The sequence below is a fragment of the Sphaerodactylus townsendi genome, linkage group LG06 (genome assembly GCF_021028975.2).
Source record: "Sphaerodactylus townsendi isolate TG3544 linkage group LG06, MPM_Stown_v2.3, whole genome shotgun sequence".
NCBI lineage: Eukaryota > Metazoa > Chordata > Lepidosauria > Squamata > Sphaerodactylidae > Sphaerodactylus > Sphaerodactylus townsendi.
In genome coordinates, this window is record NC_059430.1 from 118078407 (window position 1) to 118097321 (window position 18915).

Sequence of the window (18915 nt, forward strand, 5' to 3'; positions counted from 1 at the left end):
GCTGTTGGGGCCCAAGGCCTGGTCTTTGCCTCACTCTGTCTCTTTCCTTGGTCAGCAAGGGACCCTGAGTTGAGGCACTACTGGTGAAGCTCAGCTGCTGGGTAACTCCAGGCACCACCTGGAAGTTAGCAGCCATATACATTCTCCTACCCTATTGCAGAGTTCTTCCAGTCCAATGGGGTGTCAAACCAAAAAGGTGACCTGAGATTAGGGTTGCCAGCGTTGGGTTGGGAAATTCCTGGATATTTGCTGGTGGAATGCTGAGCATGATGGCCACCCTCCAAATTTGGATTGTCAAGTCCCCCCTGGCCACCACTGGGGGATAAGGTTTCCAGCTCAAGATTGGGAAACTCCTGGAGATTTGTGGGTGGAGTACAGTGGGGTACAGTACCAGAGAGTTCATCCTCCAAAGTGTCAGGACCAAGCCTGTCAGTGCCCAGATGTCTTGCTGTGTAAGAATTGCTAATGTTTTCCTGTAACTGCTTTTCTGTTTCCCTCTTCCTATCCTGGCAACTCCCTGGCGCCAGCTCTCCTGCAAGAAGGTGCGAACGGTTCCCAGGTTCTTTGAAGATCTGTAGTGCAAATGTTGTAGAAATTGTAAGGCACATTTGGTGTGGGACAAATGGGGGGTGTTGAAGGATATAGGCGAGGTCGTGCCACCAGGTTTCGCGTGCCTCCACCAGTCACGAACACAGGGCCGGGGGGGCAGTGTAGCAATGTTCATCCGAGATTCCATTCCCTTCAGGGCTGCCCCCGTTCCAGAGATTACTGGCCTGGAGTGTGTCGGCCTGGAGTGGTTGGCCTCGGAGAGGATGGCTGTCCTCTTGGTGTACCGGTCGCCTAGCGAACCGAGGGACAGTCTGCCACGGCTGCTGGAGGTGGTGGCGGACTGGGCACCGAGGTTCCCCAGACTTATTGTCTTGGGTGACTTCAATGTCCATGTCGACGCCGCCTCATGTACAGCGGCTGCGGACTTGGTGTCATCCATGGTGACACTGGGCCTCTCCTTGGTAAGTTCTGGCCCCACCCATGAGACCGGTCACACACTGGATCTGGTGTTTGGTCTGGGGGTTGATATGGTCATATCCTCTATAGATAGAGTGCCATGGTCCGACCATTATGCCTTGAGGGTTCGGATGGACTTGCCGCGTCAACCCCGTCTAGGCGAGGGGCAGATTTATGCCCGCCCGCGGAGACTTATGGATCCAATTGGTTTCCTGCATGCTCTGCGGGACCCTGAACCCACCGGCACGCTCGATGAGCAGGTGGAGGACTGGAACTCCCGGCTCTCCGATGCCATCGAGACTGTTGCCCTCCGGCATCCTCTTCGCCCCCGTGTTCGGCAGGCTCCCTGGTATACCGAGGAGCTGCGCCATATGAAACGGGTGCTTAGACGACTAGAGCGAGTGTGGAGGAGATCTCGTGACGGCGCTGCGCGAACATCTTATAGGACGTTTATGAAAGCCTATGAGATGGCAACGAAGGAGGCGAAGAGGGCTTTCTTCTCCTCCTCTCTTGCATCTGCTAGCTCCCGCCCGGCTCAATTGTTCTGTATAATTCGGTCCTTGACCTCCTTATCGGAAGGGTCTACAAATTGTCGATTGGTTATTAGCTGTGAGGCATTCATGAGCTTTTTTGCCGATAAAATCACGTCGCTTCGCCAGGACCTCCCCACCACATTATCTACAATTAGTGAACTGGAGGCTCCCTTGCCGTCTTCAGGCCCAAGTTTGGCCCAGTTCTCCCTGCTCTCCGAAGCCACTGTCGACAGGGCCTTGGCTGTTGTTAGACCTACTACCTGTCCTCTGGATCCGTGCCCCTCCTGGCTCATTAAAGCTTGCCAGGCGGAGCTATGACCCCATCTGTTGAACATCATCAATGGATCCCTTGAGCAAGGAGTCTTTCCAGATGGGTTGAAGGAGGCAGTGGTCCACCCACTCTTGAAAAGACCATCATTAGATCCTGGCGATCTGGCCAATTACCGCCCCGTTTCGAATCTTTCGTTTCTGGGGAAGGTAATTGAGAGAGTGGTGTTGGAGCAGCTTCAGGGCTTCCTGGATGACGCATCGGCCTTTGACCCCTTCCAGTCCGGCTTCCGTGCTGGGCACGGGACGGAGACTGCTCTTGTCGCCATCACAGATACACTCCGTATGCAGCTGGACCGAGGTGGATCGGCACTGCTGGTTTTGTTAGATCTTACCGCAGTGTTTGATATGGTCGATCATGACCTTTTGACCCACTGCCTGGCCGTGTCCGGGGTACAGGGCACTGTCCTTCAGTGGATTGCCTCGTTTCTCCGGGCCCGGAGCCAGCAAGTGTGGTGTGGGGATGAAGCCTCTCGGAAGTGCCCGCTTTATTGCGGAGTACCCCAGGGGGCACTACTATCCCCGCTATTATTTAACATCTATATGCGACCACTTGCTCAGCTGGTACGGAGTTTTGGGCTGATCTATCATCAATATGCCGATGACACTCAGCTCATTCTGTTGATGGAGGGGGGAGCAGTTGCCGCCCCTGCGGCTCTACAGCATTGTTTGGAGGCGGTAGCTGGTTGGTTGCAGCAGAGCAGGCTGAAACTGAATCCATCGAAGACGGAGATCCTATGGCTGGGCCGTGAGGGAGAGGCTCGGGATTTCCAGCCGCTGGTGTGGGAGGGGGCCTCATTGGCGCCAGCCTCCTCCGCTCGCAGTCTGTGGGTCCACCTGGATTCGTCTCTTTCAATGGAGACCCAGGTGGCCCTTACAACCCGGACTGCATTTTTCAATCTTCGTCAGGCCCGGCGGTTGGCCCCCTCTCCTCTCAAACGGACCTAGCCACCGTGATCCATGCAACGGTCACCTCCAGGCTAGACTATTGTAACTCACTCTACGCGGGCCTTCCCCTGCGTTTGATTCGGAAACTAAAACTGGTCCAAAATGCAGCTGCGCGCCTGCTCACAGGAGGTGCCTTTAGAGAGCATATCCAGCCTGTGTTGTGCCAGCTGCATTGGCTCCCGTTTGAATTCCGAATCATCTTCAAGGTGTGGATTCTGACCTTCAAGGCATTATGCGGTCTGGGACCCTCGTACCTTCGGGACCGCATCACCCCATATGTCCCTACTCGGCCTCTGTGTTCAGCAGAGGCCAATTTGCTGGTGGTCCCCGGCCCCTCAATGATGCGGCTGGCCTCCACACGGGCCAGGACTTTTACAGCGCTGGCCCCGGCCTGGTGGAACACCCTCCCACCAACTGTCTGGGCCCTGTGGGACCTTGGTGAGTTCCGCAGGGCCTGTAAGACTGTGTTGTTCCACTGGGCCTTTGGAGTGTCCAGCCGCTGATATGGTGCCCCCCCACTGCTCCTGCTTAGGCACTGGTACAACAGAGCTCCTCATATTGAGGGGCCTGCCGTCCCCCCCTTCTTGGGGTGGGTTTTTAAATTGAGCCTGGACGCCTCTTGTTAGCCGCTGTTTTTATGTATTTTATGTTTTATTGACGGAGCCTATGTTTGTATTGTACCGGATTTGCTCCTGCTTATTGTTTATATATTATGTTGTTCACCGCCCGGAGCCCTTTGGGGATCGGGCGGTATAGAAATTGAATAAATAATAATAATAATAAAATAATCTCTGGATCTAAGCGGGAGAGCTTAGATTCAGCTTTCTATTGTTACTGTATGCGTTGTTAGAAATAAACTGCTTTAGGACTTTCCTACAGTCTCTGTTATTTCCACGTTCGAGAGCCTGACACAAAGCATCCATTTTCTCTAGGAGAACTGATCTCTATAGTCTGGAGAGGAGATGTAATTCCAGGGAATATGAATGTCACACCTGAAGTCTAGCATCCCTACTCCCTCCTCACTTAGTAAATGAATTTCATGGCAAACCACAGTCTGGCCGTTGGTCTGTCACGATTAGTATTGAAAGCATCACCCAGCTACTGAGAGGCCAGAAAGCCAAGCCTGGAGAAGGAGGGAGTGAACTTCAGAATCCTTATCTCCCCTCATACAACAGCCCAGAATTTCTGGATTCTAAGAGATTCTGATCCAATTTCCCTCTCTTCTTTGGAAAAAACATCTCATGGCTACAGTTGCTCAGGCCTGGGTGAATGGGAGTGCAGTGGTGCTAAGGAATTCTTCCCAGTTTTTTGAATTCTCCAGTGGCTGCAGTTGCTTGGCAGCTGAGGTAAAACCTTTTATTTGAATGAGGACAATCAAAAGTGAGACTTGTTTACAAGCCTCTCACTTTTTGAAAAGAAGAAGAGCAGGAGGAGAATTTGGATTTATACCCCACTTTTCTCAACCATAAGGAGTCTCAAAACTGCTTACAAACTCCTTTCCTACCTCTCTTCACAGCAAACACCTTGGGAAGTAGGATGGACTAAGAGAGTTTCAGAGAACTGTGACTCACTAGCCCAAGGTCACCCAACAGGCTTCATGAAGAATGGGGAAACAATCTGGGTTCACCATATTAAAGTCTGCTGCTAATGTGGAGGAATTGGGGAGTCAAACCTGGTTCTCTAATTTAGAGACCACCTGCTTTTAACCACTAGATCAGCCTGATAGGTGCTGGGGAAATCATGGTAGGTGCCATGGTCTCATTGGCACTATGTTGTGGGAAACCTGCATTATAGGTTCTGCAGGCTAGACCTGATTAAAGCAGCTATTATATAGAGCCAGCATGGTGTAGTGGTCAGAGTGCTGGATAAGGATGTGGGAGAATCAGGTTCAAACCCCCGCTCTGCTACAAAGTTCACTGAGTGACCTTGGTCCAGTCATGCACTCTCGGCCTAATTCAAAGGGTTGTTCGAGGATAACATGGGGGATGGGGGGGACCTATGCAGGTCACCTGAGCCCCAAGGAAGGACAGGATAACAATGTACTAAATATTTAGCTACATGTTTTTGTAGGGCAATCAATTCGTGTAGTATAGGGCAAAGAGTGGGTGATTTGAGCAAGGGATGTGTTGATGGTCTTTCAGCATTGGTAGAATATGCCCATGCATGACATTTCTGAGCATAAAAGGGCCGTTCTAGTTTTGTTTGTGTACTAGGGCAGAAGAGGAGATAAAGATAAGAGATGTGAGCTAAACATAGTGCTTTGTGGTCAGAAATGCCACTTCCTGGACTGTGTGTTGGCTGTGGTCGAGAGGTGTCAGCCTTCTCAAAAGTCACTGCAGCAACCAGCAGGTAACCTTAGGTTTTAGCGTACTCTGCAAGGTTCCATCTTCTGATTTCTGAAGACTAAACTTCATAAATAAGCCTCATCCCCCACCCCAGCCCCAGTCAACCTCAAGTCCTCTCTACACATGGCATCTCATATTGGATTATACTTCATGATTTTATTTTATATAATTGTGCCCTAATTTCCTTCCCAACAGTGACTCAAAATGGCTTACGACATTGTCCTCCCAGTCTTCATCGTAGTTTCACAACAACCCTGTGAGGTAGACTTGGCTGACACAGAATCACCCGGTGAGCTTTCATGGTCGAGTGGAGATTTGAATCTGGATCTTGCAGATTTGGATCTTGTGTGGACCTTTGTCCATTGCTGTGGAAAATGCTGGCCATTTCTCTCTGCAGTGCTGCCTTCAGGTGACCTCACCTCTTCTAGGTTGGTAAATATCACTCATCCTCAGAGATCTATATTCTCCTTTTCCTATATTCTCCTTTTCCTATAGTTTGCTCTTGAGTGTGTTTTATGTTAGTGTATATAATCAAACAATATACAATTTTTATTGTATCATTTGAATATTCCTTTTTATATTAATACTGTTCTTCATTCGTTTTCAAACAATACATTTTCCCCTTTTTCCCCTCCCCCCATATTTCTGCATAATTTTATCAAACGAACAGCAGTAAGTTCATTCTTTGTAATCTCTTCTCCCATATCTCTTCATTGACTCCAGCTTCTTTCATCCAGTCGGCATATATTGTCCATATCTTCAAAATTTCGCTCTGTTTATCTTGCCACAGTTTATTTTTTTGTTATTATATCAAAAATCTCCAGTGTCACTTGTTCCACAATATACAATTTTGACCTCATTTTATTAATAAAATCTGTTATTATTGTTGTCTCTTTATTCAAGAGTTTCCATCAGGATTAACCTGGTTATTGATCTCAGTTACCTCCTGTCAATTAAGTCTGCAGTTAATTTTCCCATGTAAAGTGGAGACTATCTGTCTAAGGTAACAACCTGTCTTAGACTCTCCTCTCCATCAGGTTCTGGCTATGCAGCTGTTGAACCTGAAAAGTAGCTTGAGAGAGATGGCTCATCCACACAGGGTGTGGACTATGCTCTCTTGGGTAGGTTAATGTTACTAGTATTAGCCCCATAGTAGTCAATGTCACCCCATTATCCATAGTGCTGGCCCAATGTGCAAAGTGTCCGACTGATGGCATGTAGTCATCCTCAGTGCTTGTTCCACCACCAGGGTTGTTCATGAAAAGTCTGCACATCTGGTAGCTGTCAGACAATGTCCCAGGCCACACACCTCGCCTGCTAGGGTGTTCCTTGTCCCAACAGACATGGAGGGGAGAGGGGCTCTCTATTGACTGACACTGAGGGTGCTAGGCCAGCATTTCTTGGCTCCCCATTGACCAGCTGCTTGGTTGGCTGTTGCCATGTAGGCAGGACTGTGATGGGGGGGAGTATTGCGGGACTGTGCTGGGGGGAGTGTTGCCAGACTGATCTATGGTGGACTGAGAGACCCTATTTTTAATACAGTTGCACCTCTACCACCTCAGCCAACCTTGAGATGCCCAACAGCAGTTCCAAAACATAGAAGCCTGTTTTGGGTACCCACAAGGAAAATAACTTTGTCTGGAGTTGTCTCCCACCAAAACAACTTGCATAATGTTCTCTCACACCCTTCCCGACAGGATTAAGTCTACAGAAAAGACTGTGCCCAGAAGAGAGTTCTCATCTCCAGCCCTGGACCATACAACCAGGAGAAGACAAAGGATGCATTAATGTGCTCATTAGTGTTGTACTCTTTCTCTAATACAATTAATGACCACCTCACTTTGCACTGTCATTTTGTCACAGCTGTAATCTTTTCAGCTAACCTCCCTGGGTACATCAGGCTGATGTCTCAACCCATTAGACTGATGACCTACCATTAGGGTTAATGTCTGTCTCTTGTGATTCCCAGGAAGGGAAGGAAATACCTTTTGTCTAGGGAGATTTAAAATCACTCTGCATAATGCTGAAGGTCCGTGTCTCCCTATAAGAAGCCCACTCTCCCAATAGACAGTGTTCAGTACCTGTGGACAACTCTCTCTGTGTGATACTGTTCCACAGAGCTAAGTGCAGGTTGCTCAGTTCTGTTCATTGGATCATTCTACACCAAGGTCAGGTGACTATACCTTTTATTGTCCCTCCCCATCTACCCCTATTTATTCCACATCTATCCCCTAACAACTGTCTATATCCCAGGACTGTGTGTGTTCTGCTGTTTTATTGTGTGCTTGTGTACCCCATTTTTATCCCTTAACAAAATTTGTTAAACTTTGATCCACTCTCCTGTGTGTTTCTATATGAAAGCTGACTCTCGTATAAATGTGCTGTCAAAACCCCGTGTTGCTTGGCCCTTTGCAATGCCAAGAATCTGCTCCAGTTAATTTCCCCACACTAGAAGGGAGAGACTTCTCGCCACTTTGGGTATCAGGTGTGTCTCAGACCTTCAATGCAGCACTGTGATTTGCTTTGTACTGGCAACCGTGAGCATTCCTGGGCTAAAAGTGTTCAGGGAGCCAATTAATGTCAGTCCCACTCCCAAGAATGCCCCCTTTTGCACTGCACTGGTGACTGCACCAGAGATGTGTCAGCATGACTGGATAGCGCCACTGAATCACTGCACTGGGGCCTGCATATGGCACTACCAGGCCACTCTTCAGCACTGACGTGAGTAGCTCAGTGACACTATAAGTTGCATGAATACTGGCATCCTGCTGCCTCCAGAGCACTTTCACCTCCCACTCTGTGGATTGCATTCCTTATGTGCCTTGTTAAAATGCTTATGCCTCTTTTGAGGGTTGTTTCAGCTCCTTGATATCTGTCCCTCTGATGCCATATTTTTCTCCATTAAAATGCTGTACAGGCTCACTGAAGAACAGATGCCCATGACATATTATTTGCTTGTGTTTTGCCTCTGCTCCTGCAGAGGGCACCATCCTTCTTCTGAAAGGAGAAGGTTCTGACCATTAAAGCTGAGGTTTGCACAAGGGCTGTTTTTCTGTTCTTTCAACACAGGATACCTCAGTTCCCAAAAGAGCATTACGTGAGCCAATCTGCCTGGTCTGCAAAGTGCTAACAGGAAGGAGGCTACTTCTCAGCTTCACCTGCCATTAAGATGACAAGTAGCAGCCACCAAAGTCCTCTAAGTGCTAACCCTGAAAGGCCCAACAGATTCCCCACCTAGCCATTTCCTTGCAATGTGCTCATACCAGCTCAGAACCCTTCGTAAACGCCCTTCCCTCCTTTGCTGAATTGAAGTGGGTTAGAAAGTACAGCGATTCCCAGGGCAACTTGACAGACGAGAAGTAGAGATGTGGGTGGAAATTTGGAGAATACAGAGGAAATGGAATACAACCAGGTGCAAGGAAAACAGATTACAAAGGTTCTAAGAGCCAGGATGACTGGCGTCTGCTATCATAAAGCTCAGATGGAGGCCAGTGCAAAATATGTATCCATGCTGCAGCCAAACTAACCATTATGCTTTAGGCAGGGTGCATCTTTTCCATTGCTACGTGTGCATAGTCTCTGGCTGTGGCAGAGATCCATCACATGATCCAAGAACATATGAAGAGTGCTGATTGATCGGACCAATCATCCATCATATCTCATACAATCAATCAATCAATCAATCAATCAATCAATCAATCAATCAATCAATCAATCAATCAATCAATCAATCAATCAATCAATCAATCAATCAATCAATCAATCAATCTTTATTACGGTCATAGACCAGCATAGACCAGCATAAGGTAAACAAGATTTTACAATTAAAAGGATATCATGTATTCAAATTGTAAATTTATATCTAAAAACACCTACTGGCAGATGAAAACTGGGAACACAAAAAGGTGTGGGAACATAAGAGGAATTGGATAAGTGTGTAAATATTAAAAGAAGGGGAAATTAAAGGGGAAGGAGGCCTAAGGGAAAATTAAAAATAGCAGATTAAAGACTATAAAAACACAATAGATCCCTATTTGTGATGCGAAGAACTCTCATTCTCCCATTTGTAATATTTTCTTCACTGCCAGAATGGGATTCCAGAAACAAGGTTCCATCGCGAATTCACATAGCGCAGCTTGAACAGCTATATCAGAGTCCAGTTTAGACTATTATGTGGAAAGTCCGAGTGGTAGAGCATCTGCTTTGTGCTGAAAAACTCCCTGGTTCAGTATCTAGTTAAAAGTTTGTGAAAGACAATGGGAAAAAAATCTGCAGTCCTGCTGCCAACCAGAACAGACAATACTGACCTTGAAAGTAAAGTAATCTCAGTCCAACTAAGGTGACTTCATGTGTTTAAATGAAGAACATATGCACTGTTGGCAAACAGGTCCATGGCAAGACCGGGGGGGGGGGGGGGCTGTTTCCTGACAGTGCCCTACCAGTCATCCATGTTGGAGTCATGGACAGTACAGGCTAAGATGGATGCTAAATCCTAGGTCTGGACTTTGATTCCAGTAGAAGTTGACATGTTCTTTACTCCCTTTCAATATGCAAAACAACCAGCAACTATCCAACCTTAGTCTGAATTGGAATACACTGGAGTTGTAAATTCATCAACTCCACCTAAATCTAATCAAGAACTGGACCATCCCCTGCTCTAACTCATCTGAGCTGTCATCCTCAGTATTGTTCTCTCCTGAGAACCGAAACCTTGCTTTGTTCTGGAAAAATGGCTCTCTTAGCATCACCAGAGGGTCAATTTTTGCGATATCTAGCCTGTCCAAACAGAAGCCCCTTGCCCAGTGTCTTCTGGACTACCTTTGGTTCAGGTAGGTTGTGCTGATCAGGTAATTGCCACACCTTTGACAATGACTTGTACTATTCCCATATATCCTCCACCTCTTTCCAAAACTTAGGCTTCTTCAATGTTCCCTCTCTGTCTGTATTTTGCCACTTGCATGTGTAAGATTATTATTTTACATTTAAATAAAATTTTAAAGCTTCAAATCTTGGTTTTCTGTGGTCTTCTAAGGGAAAAAACTCCAGAAAGCTTTGGTGGAGATCTTGTAGGCTGATCCTCTTGCATTGCTAGGTTTGTTCCTGCTAATTCCCCCAAGTTAAATGGGAACAAACCCCAGACCAATTCGGGTAACAACATAGCTGTGATAATTTGACTTGATCTTTAAGCACAAGCCATACCTACAGTTACCAGCTTTCAAATCAACCCCTGTTGGACTCCCAAGTTTTTTGCCACAGAGCCCAAACCTCCACCCCCTCCACATTTTGTGCTCCAGTCACCTCTTTCTGGACAGCTGGGGCAAAAATGGGGTGGAAGGAAGTGGCACTACTTGATTCGGTGATGTCACAGCATCACAAATTGCTCTTGGAATGTCCTTGATCTGTATGATTTTCACTATAGCAATTTGGGAGATTCCTATAGCTCCACTGGTGCTGTGACACCACTGCCATGTGCACAACTGGAAGTGACATCATGGTATCACATGATGCTGTTTTCTGATGTCTCCACCCCCAGATGCTCCTGGGGAGTGGCCAAGCCCATGAACCTGTCCTGTTTACAGCAGGGTGGTCAGAAAGTGATTGTTTTTATCTGTAGATCATGAAAAGTTTCACTTGCTCTTTTTTGCAGTTTAAAATTTGGGTAGGATTACATATAGCCTCCACCCGGAGACTAAATAGTTACAAAGAATTTGCATGGAAATCAGCATTGATTGACCTTTCCCCCATTTCGACCAGGTAGAACCTTTCTGAAATCCAGAGTGGTGGTGGTGATTTGCAGTGATTAAAACCACCACTGTTATTGCCCTTGAAATGAACGCAAAACACCCCTTCCCCTTTGTTATGATTACATTTGTAGCTTCCTTGCTGATATGAAACAGCACCTATCTAATGCTGGACAAATAGAAAATGTTACCTGCACACAGGTTAACTTTCCTTCATAATCTGTCTCACATTTTTAAAAATCCTGCCCTCATTTTGAAGAATTCGGGGCAGCACACACGGCAAAATGGGCATTGGAACAATGGTTTCCCAAAAAGTAGGCCGACACGCTAACTACCATGTAACACTAGCTCTGCAATACAGCTTCAGACCGGGTCATTTCATTGAAATGAAGCTAGGTCCAGCCTGTACAAACTTCATTATACTATGGGTCAGCTGGAAGCAGAATGAAATCATGCTTCGTGTCATGTCTAAAAAGCAAATCCCAAGCAAAATATGCCCACTAGATTCGAATGTTAACAACAACAAAATCATATTCAGTATGCAATTTTGAATTGACAACTACAAATCCAGAACTGGGACAAAGAAATTCAGCATCTCTACACAAAAGCCTGCTCTGGTTTAATTTGCCATGTGTCCTTGGAACTTGGTGCAGTATGCTTCTTGTCCAGGGTTCAGCGCACTGATCTCCCAGATCTTTGCAGCATGGCCACCGGAGGAGGATTCAGTGGATGCGCCAATCCCTCCCATTCCACTTGACGAAGATAATCCGACAGCTCCTCCCCCTTCATCACCATCTCTGGGATCCTTGCAGCAGGGCAAAGAGCAGCGTGGTATAATGGGCCGGAATCTACTGCAGACGCCAGCCCAGCAGGCACCAACGTTTCGTCGCATGGCATGGGATGAGAAGAAGAAGATGAAAGGATCCAAGCAGGTGTTGAAGGAACTGAGGGCGAAGGTATATTCTCTCCATTTCGGGTCTTCATAATGTATTACTCCAAAAATGTGGGAGATGTTAAAGGGGCCAAAGCACACAGCATAATTGAGCAAAGTAAATGTAGCCAGGCCCACAGCCCGTTGCTTCTTTCGCGGCTTGACGTTGGGCAGGGAGGCCAGGATGCGGATCACATTGACATAGCAGAAACAGGTGATGATGAAAGGGATGCAGAAGAGGACAATGCAGATTTCGAGCCGGAAGGGGTAGATGATCTTCTTCTGCCGCTCATTGAACGCTTTGAAGCATACGACGTGGTTGGAAGGGAGCTGTGAAGACGGTATGGAATCATTGCGCAGGGACCTCACAACGAAGACTGTACCGCAGTGGGAAACAACAAACACCCAGATGAAGATGCTGGCCGCCACTGCGTAGGCCAGCTTGCGTTTCAACCTATACTTGATGGGAAAAGCAACCCCCAGGTAGCGGTCCACGCTGATCGCCGTGAGGAAAATGGTACTGACGGAGAGGCTGCTGTGGAAAGTGCAGCTGGTCACAGTGCAGAGGGCCCTGTGGAAAGGCCACTCATTGTTTAGGGCAGCCTCTCTCATTTTGAGGGGCAGAAAGACCAGAAGCATGATATCTGACAAAGTCAAGTTGAGCAAGAGGATGTCTATGGGGGCTGGCTTCTTAAGTACTTTCACTACGAATGTGTAGAGGGCGAGGAGGTTGGAAGGGAAGCCAATCAGGAATGTGATGATGTAGATTACAAAAATAACCACCAGATTGGTCATCCTCTCAGCTTCTGTAAGGGAAGGAAATGATAATTAGATGTGAAACTAAGAGAGGAGACATGTTCCTTAATTCTCAAGGCAAAGTTCAAGGGAAGACCACATTTGTACTCTTCCCACCACTGGATGACGGTCCCAGCAAATGAAGAGTTTTGATTCAGTTCCATGGGAAAAACAAGAAAAGTCGAGTAATAAGACATCTGAGCCCTACTGGGGAGGGTGGGATATAAATGGGAAAAAAAATAATATACCATGGCTTTCAATTTCAATTTATTACAGTCAAAGACCAGCAAATTACAGTCAGGGATCGACAAATTCTATACAGCAAATTACAGTCAAGGATCAACAAATTCTATACACACTCTCAACATTGTAATTCCCAGTGTAATTGTAATATATAAACTACCCTAAAATCAACACTGAGACCTAATTTGTTTCACTTGTCCCATACATACGGTAACTTAGTGTTAAAATACATCCAATCCATAACTTAGCATTAAAATAAATCTGATCTATAACTTAGCGTAAAAATTAATCCATTCCATAATTTAGCGTTAAAATGAGTCACTCAAGTTAAAATTATTCATATATGTGTGGGTTTGCCTACTTATTGTCTTTCGGCCTATCTGCACTCCCATTTGTTCAATCTTAGATTAAAATAATAATTTGCTGTATAGAATTTGTCGATCCCTGACTGTAATTTGCTGGTCTTTGACTGTAATAAATTGAAATTGAAATTGAAATATACCATGGCAGTTACAGTTCTTTTATTTTCAGCGAATACTTTCAACATCAGTTCATCTGTCAAGAAGTGACAGTGTGCTGCAACGGATTCTGGGTGATGTTCTAAGTCACTCCCTACATAGATCATTGGTCTAGTTGGCTGATTCCTTGTCATTAACACATGTGAACAGAGAACACAATGTAGAATACCCATCACACTCATTCGTGGTTAGTCATGGTAAGGAAAATTTGGTTATTATAGCCAAACCACTATTCCAGTTGTCACATGGTAAATTAATTTAGAGTCTACTGCAAGATTCCCAGGAAAACAGACTGCTGAAATACATCTTATAGCTTAAGAAATGCTTATAGCTAATATGATTATAACAGAGATGTGGTCATGTTGATGTCTAGCAGCCAAAACAACGTAAGAATTGAGTGGCACTGTAAAGTCTATCAGTGGCATCTTAATGCATAATAAAATTTATTCCAGCAGATCTCACTTCATCAGATGCATGAGGTGTGTACATCCATCAGGCTTATTAATATGCAGAACAGAAATGTGGATGAATATGTTATAAAGAAAATTCGGAGTTAAACAAGATCTAACTTAAACAACATTTGGTTCTCTCAGAGAGGGTCTGAGACACTTCCAGATATTGTTTGACAGGCAAAACATAAAATCTAGTGCTCAATGAAATGTGATAAGCAGATATAATAAGAAGATACTGAGGTACATCTGAGGTAATTAATATAGGTAAGAGGTGGGATATGTAAAATATTAGTGTCAATGGTGAGCCAGGATATCCAGCTCCCCAGTAGTCCATGGATGGTACATTGTCTTGAAATTGATAATGAATTTTGATTCAGCAGTTTCACATTGAATTCTGCCCTTGAAGTTCCTTTGTAAGTTACATTTAATTTTAAGATTAGCAACAGGATGCCTGAGAACATTAAAATCTTCCCCAGGTAGTTTTTGAACGTTATGATATTTCAGGTCATATTTATGTCTATTTATTCTTTTGCATAGGGGCTGATGCAGAGAGTAGAGAGTCAATACCAACATATGGAGTACATTACCCCAAACAATGAGCAAGTGAACGAGCCTGAAACAGCACAGCTGATATTCGCTTTGGGTGGCGTTGTTAAGTGATTGTTCAATGATGCTGTTAAGAGCTGTGCAAGCTGACTCACAGTGACAAAGAGTTGGAGAAGCAGCTTGGCATAAAAAGAAGCAGCCCAAAGAGTTGAGAATCCATCTTAACTTGTCAGCAGGGTGAGGATGCTCCATGTGTGATAGATCAATGAACACAAAAATAATAAAGGATCCAAATTCCAACCATACTTGGCCCATACAACACTTTTCAAATAGCAACAGAAAGCAATGTGTTTGCATGCTGATTTGCAAATGTAAGTTCATATACATAGGTATGACATTAAGATCCCTCAGAGTCAGACTCTTAGAGCACATAAGTAATATTAGACTCCAAAAGTAGAAACTCCCATTGTGTCAAGATGCCTATGGGGTGCTGGGGCCACTTGGAACTTTGGGCTTGGGGGGAAGGGATTTTAGCTGAATATTATGTAGTGTGTTTCTGCTCATTTTCTCCAGCAGCTGTTGGCCAAGGCCGACTCTAACGGACTTGCATTTTTATCTCACTGTCTGCATATTTCTGCTTTTGGTTCACATGGGGGGGGTGCACCCTCACTGATATTACTGTTGGTTTGCGCGGGGAAAAGTCAGTTCTGGCTTTCCCATGCTGTTCTCAAGATGCTGAATAAACTACTGTTCTTAACAAGTTGTTGTTTCCATCACTGAGGATCTGACACATTGTCAGCTACTTCATGGAAAAACAGCACTCTGAGAAAGATTTCTCATTTCTAGTTGTATACCAGACTCAATTGTCAGACAAAGAGATAGATTTAGGAGACAGTTGTTACGGCAGGAAGCAAGGTGGATTTATCAGTTGAACAGTCATGTAACAGGTCTGATTATACATTTAGACTTAGCATGTTATTTGCAAATAGGACCTATGATTCATTGACAAAAAATTTAGCCCTTTAAGGGAAGTCTAGTGTCTTGAGTCACTTTCACAGGTGTTTCCAATTATAGAGGCTATTTGTCTGTGGGTTTTTCTCTCCGGCATCATACGATGAAAAGCCTGAGGGGTATCCAATACAATATGATTACATGTAAGTATGACTGAAATTTATAAATTATAAGATGTTAGCTACAAAAGGTTTTTTATATGATTATTATTAATTTGAAGAATGATCAATTCTATACATTACAGGAAGGTTGCATGTGGCAGCCTATCTGGCTGGTTATGAATAATTCACTGACAAATAATTAAGTTGCTGGATATTCTATTTATTAACATGCACATATTACAAAATAATTCATATTATTCAGTCATGCTTGCATACATTGAATATGAGCATGGTATATTCCCTGACAGAACCCTGATTGGCATCTTTAATATGGGAGAATTCATGCACTGAAGAAGATAGACGAAAGCGCAAATAAACCTGTGTTGGGGTTTGCACATGGTTCTCTGTTCTGGCTTGTCAGTCCCTGCTTGGAAAGACTATTGTTTGGAGAGGACATCGGTCCTGTTCAATTTCCATTTCGATGTGGGTGATATATGCATAAACTGTGGAATGCAACATATCTATGGTCACATATTGGTTTTGGACTTTGATATAGAGCCCATCTACTATTTTTCCATCAGGCACGTTGAACTTTATGGGGCCAGAAATGGACACATTGTGAAATGGACACATAACCTATGAATATTATAATAAGATATTGTATATTATGGCAGAGGTGACCCCACAGGTTTTTTTCCCCACTCCAAAGCAATTGGATTTGCACTTTACTGGCATGATGTATTTATTATAGGATATGTTTGCAACACATCTATGTCTTTATTTGGTGTCTATATCCTTTGTAACGTGTATAGATGGACAGATCTTACAGGTTGTAATTCAAATGGATAAGATGTATGTGAATGCTATTACACTTTTGATAATGAGTTAAAAAGACATACACACTTTATATATTTGTTATATGGTGATTGATAGCGTTTCAGCCCTAGTGTGCTACTTTGTTCTTGTTTCAGCAGGGTGAAGAAGGCAGGGCATTAGATCCTTATCCGATGCAGCAGCAGCACAGGGAATAGACAGCAGGGCACTTATCACTTTTTTTCTCCAGAGTAAGCAGACCAAAAATAAATAAAAACCAGTTACGAAGGCAGAGAGCCAGCAGGGGTTGCATTTCATGGAGCATCACATGTATGGCTGCCTGCTGAACAAAAGCCATGGGTTTGTTCTTAGTGTAAGGAGTGCCTAGCTCAAAAGGAGAGATTCAATTTCCTTGAAACCAAGGTAGCTCAATTGCACGGGTTGAGATAGGTGGACAAAGTTGTGGGCAGGGACTCTGGAGATGCATCCCCAGACTTAGGTGACTTATACAAGGGCTACCCAGGGTCCGCATGGCTCCAGCTGGGGGTCAGTACTGAATTTGTGCCAGACTGCTGGTGGAGACCCAAAGCAAAGGCAAAAATAGGGATCTGTGCACACAAAAAGGCTGCCAACCTAGATTCAAACACTTCTTTTAATACCCTCCACCTCAAACTTGTTTCTCAGGGACATCCCACTACCAACCAGTAAAACTTGCAGGACGTGGTGGTGATTGCCACAAAGCTAAAAGTCTGGAAAAGTACCCCCATTAGAGAAAAAGAAAAGGTTCAAGAAGTAATTTGAACACGGAGCCCAACGAAAGTTTCCCCAGATCTCTGTAGGAAAGAAGAGTTGCAGAATAAAATGGAGGAATTGGAAAACCTTAGGAGGAAACAAGATTTAGAAATTAAGTGATTTACTTAGATAAATCGGGAGGTTAGACAACAATTTGAAATATAAAGAGCAATTTCAGAGGCCGTTTCCGCAGGGCGGAATATGGCGGCCTGGGGACGGCAAAAACGCCGTCCCCAGGCCGCCATTCGCAACGGCTTCCTGGCGCTTCCCCCCCACTCCCTGCCTTCACTCACCTGCTCTCTGGCCCTCTGGCGCGCCACTGGAGCCTGGGGACACGCCCCCCTGCTCTGCGCCACGGAAGCAGGCACGCAGGGCAGGGGAGGCGTGTCCCCAGGCCCCGGCGACGCACCGGAGGGCCGGAGAGCAGGTGAGTCAACTGAGCGACGGCGCCCAGCGGCGCCGTCTTCCTGGTTCTTTCTGGGACCATCCATGCGGACGGTCCCTGCGTCGTCGGGTTGGCGTCAGAAACGCCGACCCAAGCCCTTCCGCCTCCGTGCGGAAAGGGCCAGAGTGACTGAGGTGGAAAGAAACAGAGCAATACCTGATAGTTTAAAATCTCAATTTCAAAATGCATTAGAAGTCTTGAGGAATGCAGAAGCTGGTTTTGAATGGTGCTTTCCAGCAAGACGCTGAGATTATAATACTACTCAGTTGCAGGAAGCGAATTTGGCACTCCAGATGTTATGGACTACAATTCCCATCAGCCTCTTCCAGCATGGCCAATTGGCCATGCTGGTAGGGGCTGATGGGAATTGTAGTCTATAACATCTGGAGTGCCAAAGGTTCGCCACCACTGCACTATACAATAAGCAACAGCGTCGAGGCAAAACAGACTGAGCTACCAGGAGGGTTTTTCCCGGGAAGTAAAACAGTTCTGCATTTATTTATTTATCTTCCCTGACAAAACTATGGCCGTTTCCGCACGGGCGAAATATGACGTCGTGGAAACGGTAAAAGAACCGCCATAGCGAGAGCGTTTCGCGACGCCAAGAAGCGGGCGGAGGCGATTCGCTCGCCGCTGAACGCTTAAACCGCTAAGACGCCAGATTCAGGAAAACGCTTTAAAACCACTTTTTCCTCCTGTGACGCATCGACAAGACTCGCGCTTAACAGCCGCTAAGGGAGCCGTCTTCAAAATGGCGACTGCCAGACGGCCGCTGGGTCACCTTTCCCCACACACACGCTTTGTCCCTGGTGCTTTCCCTGCATGGCCAAGCACCTTTCCTGGACCCCTGCACTGGGACTGACAGTAGCTGGGAGGGGAGGCACTGACAGATGGGGACGGCAGGCACATCAGGGCAGTCACGTTGTCCATTGCACTGCTAAGTGCGGCATGACGCCGGGTTTGCACGGCTTCGCGGCGCGCCAGGCGCTTAACGCTTTAGACGCCGCTCAAGAGCGCTTCAGTGCGCGTAACCGTCACATTTCTGCGGGCTATGGACGCCTCGCATTCGCTTCGTCTGTGTGAACGCTTTCTTTTTTTCAGATGCCGCAATTTGGCACCATCGCGTCGCTGCTTTTGGCCGTGCGGAAACGGCCTATCATTGCAAAACTGTGTACACATTTGGAGTGATTTGTTTGCATACACTTTCATTGGCAATATTTAAGTCCGTAAAGGATTGTACTGGATTGTCGAAGGTTTTCACGGCCGGATATGGTGGGTTTTCCAGGCTGTGTGGTCGTGGTCTGGTGGATCTTGTTTCTAACGTTTCACCTCAGTGGACACAGTGTGTAACTTCCCTCAGTGATACACC

The 18915-nt window shown here is 45.8% G+C and overlaps 1 protein-coding gene across 1 annotated transcript; it reads right to left on the bottom strand.

The window, feature by feature from the left end:
- Positions 1 to 11507: 11507 nt before the first annotated feature.
- Positions 11508 to 12625, bottom strand: LOC125434270 (free fatty acid receptor 2-like). Its single transcript, XM_048499423.1, has one exon. The coding sequence runs from the start codon at positions 12623 to 12625 to the stop codon at positions 11519 to 11521; it is 1107 nt and encodes a 368-aa protein (XP_048355380.1). The 3' UTR covers positions 11508 to 11518.
- Positions 12626 to 18915: the final 6290 nt, after the last annotated feature.

Bases quoted from the DNA above. Each gene is read 5' to 3' on its own strand.
- LOC125434270 (XM_048499423.1), bottom strand. From the start codon at position 12,625: ATGACCAATCTGGTGGTTATTTTTGTAATCTACATCATCACATTCCTG.